This window comes from Canis lupus, chromosome 16 (genome assembly GCF_003254725.2).
Source record: "Canis lupus dingo isolate Sandy chromosome 16, ASM325472v2, whole genome shotgun sequence".
Classification (NCBI taxonomy): domain Eukaryota; kingdom Metazoa; phylum Chordata; class Mammalia; order Carnivora; family Canidae; genus Canis; species Canis lupus.
Window position 1 is genome coordinate 46281345 of NC_064258.1, and position 7963 is coordinate 46289307.

The 7963-nt window shown below is 39.3% G+C and overlaps 1 protein-coding gene across 11 annotated transcripts in view; it reads right to left on the reverse strand.

The window, feature by feature from the left end:
• The window catches only part of C16H4orf47 (chromosome 16 C4orf47 homolog), a 35505-nt gene extending 27747 nt beyond the window's left edge, over positions 1-7758 (reverse strand). The window contains exons 1-7 of one of the 11 annotated variants that reach the window (XM_025471799.3): positions 7619-7758; positions 7165-7192; positions 4743-4920; positions 2559-2778; positions 1412-1549; positions 1231-1306; positions 943-1122 (exon numbers count right to left, since the gene is read on the reverse strand). In XM_025471799.3, coding sequence (XP_025327584.1) covers positions 943-1122; positions 1231-1306; positions 1412-1549; positions 2559-2778; positions 4743-4842 — 714 coding nt within the window. In that variant the 5' untranslated portion in view covers positions 4843-4920; positions 7165-7192; positions 7619-7758. The other 10 variants (XM_025471797.3, XM_025471795.3, XM_025471793.3 and 7 more) reach the window with 10 other exon arrangements.
• Between the last annotated feature and the right edge of the window lie 205 nt (positions 7759-7963).

The following is a 7963-nucleotide window of genomic DNA, read 5'->3' on the forward strand; positions in this document are numbered from 1 at the left end:
TGCTGGGCCCTGCTCAGACAGCAGCTGCCTGATCATGCTGTGGTTCATGGTTTAAGGCAACCCTGAGCTGCGAGGGCACATTGATTGCAGCTGGCTTCCCCAGTCCAAGGTCTGGGAACTCTGTTGCACTCAGGTAACCCCCAGTCTTCCTGAGACCCCAAGGATCCTGAAACCACACTATCCCACCTAGGATTCCACCCCACTTAGCCACCTCAGTGCCTTTCAGGCCAGAATGTCCCTCACCGGAACAAACTTCTGTAAGTTCTGATTTTGTGGTCTGCTGCTATATTAATTTCCAGTGCCAGCAGCTGGAGGCTCCCTTCCCCAAGATCTATCTTCCCATATGTCATCTCAATTCACTTCTCCACACCTCCTATCTTGCAGAAAGTGGCTGCTTTTCTATTGTAGAGTTGCAGCTATTTTCTTAGATCTCCAGTTGAGTTTACAGGTGTTCTGAATGATCTGATAGCTATCTAGGTGAATTCCTGGGACCAATGAAGCTAAGGTCTGCTACTCCTCTACCATCTTGGACTTCTCCAACAATATTTTTATTTTTATTCATACCTGTAAACTTCAGCACAGTAGGAGAGAGTTCATTTTAACTACTATTTCAAAAACTAAAAGATGGTCTGGCTTTTCATGGTTTTGTGAAAAACTATGCCTAAGATCTAGAGAGGTATTTAGAAAATCCATTGTAAATTCAAATACACTTGAAGTGACATTCTTTCATTTCAAGAGCTTTGTTATTCCCTACACTAGCCAGGCTTTGTGATTTTTCATAATCTTTTAAAAATAAATCTCACAATTCTTAATATGAATGATAAGAATGTGAATAATAAACAGAAGTTTATTATTTACATGGATAACAAAATGAATTGATAGGAAGAAGCAATAGTTCTTTATAATGTTTAATATTTTTTAATTTTAAAATTTTTAACTTACCTTTTTACCAGGAGAAGAGGGCTTAAAGGGGTGTGTAAGTAATTCTTTCTTCTCTATTTTTTTAATTGGTGGTAAAGGATTCTCAAACAAATAAGGATTAGTATCAAAATATTCCCTTGGGTAAAGATTTAATTTGAAAGGTGTTCCTTTAACTAAACGATGGTGTTCTTCATTCTCCTTCTGTCAATCAGAGAATTTGAAATTATGTAACATAAATTATTCCAAGTAGAAGAATTCCCTAGGTCAATTAAGAGAAAGACTGAAGAAAGTTAAAATAAATTATTTTACCTTAAAATTAAGTTTGGGTGCATCATAGAAATCAGCAGAGTGTGAAAACTGTTTACCTATGGTAACATTTGCATAGCTAAGGAAGGAAATTAAGTAATGGTGATTTTAGGACTCAGAAATTTTAAATTTTATTTTTTTTACGTTTGAAACAAATGATATGAAAGTATGAAAAATATCTTACCCATATCCAGTTCCTTTCTTTCCCGGGTTTGTGTACAAATTCTTTCCAGGTGCCTCATATTTTTCTCTGGGTTTTGACTGTGCACTGAAGAATGGCACTGGACCACCTATTGTTCCATAGTAGCTTCCTAAACCACATCTTCAATTCAGTTTTTTAAAAAGGAAGCAAATTAATACAGCAAATTTTGGGTTATTCACATTGGATCACAATTTATAAAAAATCACTGAAAAGGTAACAAAATATATGCAATGGAATTGACTTGCCTAATATCACTAAGAAAAAAAACATTTTTTTTAGTTTCTAATCTAATTTCCCCCATTTTCCAAAGTCACAAATCTTCAGATGAGATACTGTTTTTAATTTTTAATGCTTATTTTAAATGTTCCACATAAAATTACATAATCTCTAGGAAATGATAATAGTTTCCATTAATTCAAAAGATAGTTTTATTAACCTCAAAAAGAAAAAAATAGCACAATTAAGCACAAAATTGGCCTTCAGGCAATCCTCATCTATCATAAATTCTACAGAGTCAATATTATAGTGTGTGCATATAAAGCTCAGCATTATATAGCTGAGCTTTATAATATGATGTAGCCTACTATTTGATTTCCTTTGTTTAATGGTTTAAAGGTAAGAAAAAAAAATGAACCTTCACATTGACAATTGTCACAACTTAAATATTGTTAAACTCCCTGCATGTATCTTCGCAATGATTTTGAAATAATATATCTTGATGAATTATCTTCTTTATCCAAAAAAGGCTTCTCCTAATTTTATAATTTTTATTTATACTTTTTAAAAGTTTTTACAAAGCAGATAAAACAGTGAAGGGCATAGTATGATGACCCAAGGCAGTATTTTCAAGGTTTTCAAACAAACTAGGTATTTGCATTACTTAGTTGGCTTTTATTGTATAAACCAATAGAGAGTAATGGCATAATCATAAATTTAATGAAATGAGAATCAAAACTACCGATCAACCTATATCATCCAATATAACTGTCTCCACCTAAGACAAGTTCATCCTAAAACTTTTATTTTAATAAATGAATCCTACTTAAGTCACCCAGAAAAACACCTAATTTGGGCTAGAGGAGAGAAAGGTGCAGAAGATGTATTTATGACTTTTCCCCCAAACACTTACGGCTTTTTTTCTCCACTACTAGGGAGGAAGGCTTTGCCTAGATTTTTTTTGGCTTCTTCCATCATATGCCGTCTCCTCACTTGATTCAGATTTACATAGCCTTCACCTTCAAATATCCTTACAAAATGGGGATCAAAATAACCTGCCTGGAGATTTGACATTTCTTTGGATCCCCCAGGTAGCATCTGTTTATTTTTGCTTGCAGCCTCATTAAAGGGTCCTTTAAAAATAAATTAAGAATATCATAATTTTGAGCTCACTAATAATTAAAGAACATGAAAAATAACCGAGAAAAGTTTCAAACTGTGATTGGAGCCAGTGAGTTTTGAGCTCTAAAATGCTATCTCAAGATATTCACTGAAAGGTCTGTGTTGCATACTGCATTGACAATAAGATCTGGGCAGCCGGGGTGGCTCAGTGGTTTACCGCTGCTATCAGCCCAGGGCCTGATCCTGGAGACCGGGGATCGAGTCCCATGTCACGCTCCCTGCATGGAGCCTGCTTCTCCCTCTGCCTGTGTCTCTGCCTCTCTCTTTCTCTCTCTCTCTCTGTGTCTCTCATGAATAAATAAAAATCTTAAAAAAAAAAAAAAAAAGACCTAAGAGGTTTCCATTAATTCATTTTAATCATTAGGTCTTGGTTATAGACTCTGAATTTTAGAGCTGGAAGAGACCCTGAAAGTCATCTAATCCAATGCTTCCCCATCTATATACTAGAAAAACACTGTGTGAGTTATCAGTACGTGTGCATGGGTGTGTGTATTCAGGCCCAAGTGAAAGGTGTTCCATACTCAAACCGAGGTAATTCTCCTTCTGGATATATACACAACACACATGAGTGTCTATACTCACTAAAAGTCATGAACAAGAATTTTCATAGCAGTTTCATTCATAATATTCAAAAACAAGTAACAATTCAAATGTCCATCAACAAGAGAACAGATAAATGTGATATATTTATACAATAAAATACTAGCAGCCCAGTAATTTTTTAAAAGGCTAGTTTTATAAGTATTTAGAACCTTTTATATAATTTAGATCTAGGAGAGCTCAATTTGGGAAGTCCAGCAATGTGAAATTTTTTTGAAGTAAAACAATCTTAAATCAGTTATTTGAATATGAATTTGTGAGGTGCCTGGGTAGCTCAGTCAGTTCAGCATCTGCCTTCACCTCAGGTCAAGATCCCAGGATCCTGGGAGGGAGTCCAGAGTCAGACTCAGTGCTCAGCAGAGAGCCTGTTTCTCCCTCTCCCTTTGCCTGCCACTCCTCCTGCTTGTGCTCTCTAACAAATAAAATCTTTAAAAATAAACAAATAAATATAAATTTGTATCATTGATTTTGAACTTAAAGTTTTAAAAAGTTAATATATTCACATGGTTCCAAATAATATGTTTTTACAATAAATTGTCAATACATTTGAAATTTATTTTACAATAAATTGAATTTATTTTACAATAAATTACAATAAATTTTCCTCCCACATTCATCCATCCAGTTCCTCTCTCACAGGAAATCATGATATTTATTTTGTTTTCCAGAGAATGTTTAAACATGTCCCAATGAATACTTTCATATATATCCATTTCTATCATTGTTGCTTAGCATAATATATAATAACTATTCTGCACCTCGATTTTTTTTACTTAACAATATACCTTGAAGATATTTAATGTCAGCGTATTCTCTCTTCTTATAACAAAGGAGTCATTGAATAGCCAAAAATTTAACCGAGACACTTAAAATGTTTAGTGACTTTAGCTCTTTATTTATAACTCTTCTAAAAATCCCTCAGCTATCACTTAGCATTTCATTTTTCAAGAAATTAATCATGGATGGCCTTTTGGTATGCAAATATAAATGGTGCTTGCATAGCAGAGTGTCCCATCTGAGAAACCATCAGCTAAAAACAAAATATTCTGAGAGAACACTGCCATGCACCTTTGGAAAGAAGTAAAATTACCAATGACGAGAATATACAAAGGTAGGGTATCCCAGTGAAAGTAGCTTCCTGCTCATAGAAAGTTCTCTCTTTCTTGAAATTTTATAAGTTTCTTCAACTTTAAACTTAACACTTTAAAATACAATGCATTAAAAAAAATATCACTTAACCTGAATATTAAATCCAAAATTTTCTATAGAAAAAATCCACTATTAGGCTTTTGTAAAGAAAACCAGACATACTTACGGTTAAATGATGACAAGTATTTGTCACCAACAGTAACATATTCCATCTCACTGAAGAGGCCAATCCTCTCCATGTCAGTTTTCCCTCCTTCTGCAGGCATGGTTGCTTCTTGTGGTGGTTTTCTCTATATTGATAACTTCAAAAGGTTCCTTATGGCTATTTCTTTTATAGCAAAATCCTACTTTATGTTGAAAAATACAGAAAAAAAAGCTTTAGAAAAAAGGTGATTATTAAATTTCAGTCCAAATTACTTTCAGCCTCAGAGTTAGCATTCACTATAAAACAATGGTCCCAAACTATGTGGGGAAAGAATCTACTTTGTGGGGCCAGGTGAAGTGTCCACAAATTACAAAGGAATGTGTATGACATCTATTACATTGCCATTCACCTATTGTAAATGATAAAATTGTTACTGTATAGTGCAGAATAAATACTGTGTAAACAAACATCTTTCTTTTGAGAAGTTCAAAGTGGGTTTAAACATCATAATTACATAAGGTGGAGGGGCACTTTCAGTTGAGATCAAATGACCTAAACATACTGCATTGTCTCTCCTACTGGAAATTACAACAGTGTTTCAGAATGCACCACACATATAATTGTTATTATCCTATAGTTCTTGAGTTTTTTCAAGTTTAAATGAATACAAGAGATGTGTCACTGGCAAAATTAGTTCACTAAGGGGATGGACGAGAAAGGACAATTGTCTAGGCAAGATAAAAAATGAAGAACAACAAAAACAATAATCCACAATGAATTAAGAGTATTTGTTCAAGGGCAAACTCCAATTGTCAATTTTCTTTTGATATATCACATTAAACATTCAGCTATTTATTTACTTCTGTTGTTGGACATGTTCTGGAGGGGCCCCTGAGTGGCTGAGTCGTTAATCATCTGCCTCTGGCTCAGGTCATGATCCCAGGATCCTAGGATCAAGCCCCAGGTCAAGCTCTCTACTCAACAGGAAGTTTGCTTCTCTCTCTGCCCACCCCCCTCCTGCTCTGCTCTCTCTTGCTATCTCTCTCTCAAATAAATAAATAATTTTTTTAAAGATTGTATTTATTTATTTGAGAGACAGAGAGAAAGAGAGAGAGGCAGAGACACAGGCAGAGGGAGAAGCAGGCCCCATGCAGGGAGCCCGATGTGGGACTCGATCCGGGTCTCCAGGATCACGCCGTGGGCTGAAGGCAGGCACTAAACCACTGAGCCACCCAGGTTGCCCAATAAAATCTTTAAAAACAAAACAAAACAAAAAGAATGTTCTAGAAAAGAAGACCATAGAGCTAAAGAATATCTGCTTCTATTTCATCACTACAGTAATGAAATATTATATGTATATTATAGGAATAAAGTGGGGGGAATTGAACTCAGGACCCTAAGATCAAGACTGGGAAGCTTAACCAATTGAGCCACTCAAGCACCCCCACAGTATTTTTTAAGTACCAACTAGATCCAAGCACTGGGCACACATTGAATAAAACAAACATTGGTTTATGCTCCCCAGTTTATAATCCAAGGTAAGAACCTTTTGCCTTGAATTTCAGTGACACTAAACACGCTTGCCTATTTGGAACTGTGGCTCATCTGAGCATCAATCATTGCTAATGTGTAATATCAAAGGAGCAAGTGAAGATTCCCTTTAAACTAAAGCATAGGGACGCCTGGGTGGCTCAGCGGTTGAGCGTCTGCCTTCAGCTCAGGGCATGATCCTGGAGTCCCAGGATCCAGTCCCACCTCGGGCTCCTTGCAGGAAGCTTGCTTCTCCCTCTGCCTGTGTCTCTGCCTCTTTCTATGTGTTTCTCATGAATAAATAAAATCTTAAAAAAAAAATAAACTAAAGCATAAGAAGATCTTCTCATTTTTTTCCCATTCCACCTCTTCCTCTGATCGAGTCTGTTTTAAAGCAAATTTAGTTAGCTGGGGATGCACTACTTTCATTTGCAGCTTGTTTCAAAGCTCCATCCCGTTGCCCAACCACAAGGGCTTCCTGTGCTGTTCCAAGGGCTGCGATTCTTTACATGGCTCACAAGGTCTGCCAGCACCCACATTTGTCACCATGGGAACCACACTCCCCGGCACCTGGGCTCCATTTGTCTTCTTTCAGTTCTCAAATCAGGCTCTCTCCAGCCACAGGACCTGTTTTACTTCATGCGAGTGCTTCACTGTGCTGAACTTTAGTTCCCCCAATTAACACCGATCCTTTGGATTGTGTAGCCCACTCGCCACTTCTTTAACTCCCTCATATCATGTACTTCTCTTTGCACGCCCTGGCCATGGTTTATCTAATGGGTTATCAGTTCACATGCAATGCGTGGGAATCCTTTAATTAACAGCTGCCCCCCCCCCACACACACACGCCCGCCTCCCATAAACTGCTGGCTCCACGAAGGCAGGAACTGGGATGAGTCTGGTTCTTCCTCACCACGGTATTTCCACGGTCTGCGCAGCGCCTGGCACACAACAAAGCGAGCCACCCCCTGCGGGGGGAGGAAAAGAAAGAAGTTCCCGCCTTGAATTTTCCCACCACTTAGCTCATCTGGAGCAACACACTGCAGAATCGTTCGTTCATTTTACAAACACTTTGCAAAGCCCTCCTCGGGGGTCAAGCTCGCAGACAGAAGCTAGGATGTTTATCTCAAAAGGGCACGGGTCCTGGCCCCGGGGAGCTTACAACCTCACCAGGCGGGTATGCAATTCAAGGTAACGCAAGTGCAAGTTGGCAAGTCTGTGCTAAAGCGCTGAGGGGGCGGCGGCGGTGGAGACGGGGCGGAAAACTGGCTGAGCTGCCAGGAAAAGGATTTCGCATTAAGGAGACGGGCTCGGGGTGGGTGGGTATCGGATAGGACAGCACCCTGCGGCCCCGGGGACCAAGTCACCTCTCAGAAGGGGACGCGGTCTGATAGGCGAGCCCGGGTCGTCAGAGCTCGGGTCCGGGTTCAGGCAGCAGGAGCAGCAGCAGCAGCAGGAGCGACAGGGGCAGCGGGGACAGCGAGGCCACCTGGCCGCGGAGCGCCCTCCGCACGCCCCGCGCAGAGCGGGCGCTGACCGTGACCGCAGGTGCCGATCGGGGCGCGTCGCCTCGGGTACGGGGCCGTGGAGAGAGTTCCAAGCCGCGGCGAGGAACACACGGAAAAGCCTTGGCAGCGGACCTCGAACGAGTCCGCCAATAGAATTTACTGAACAAAGGCTTCGGCTCCCCGCCCCGTTATCCATCCGCCAGG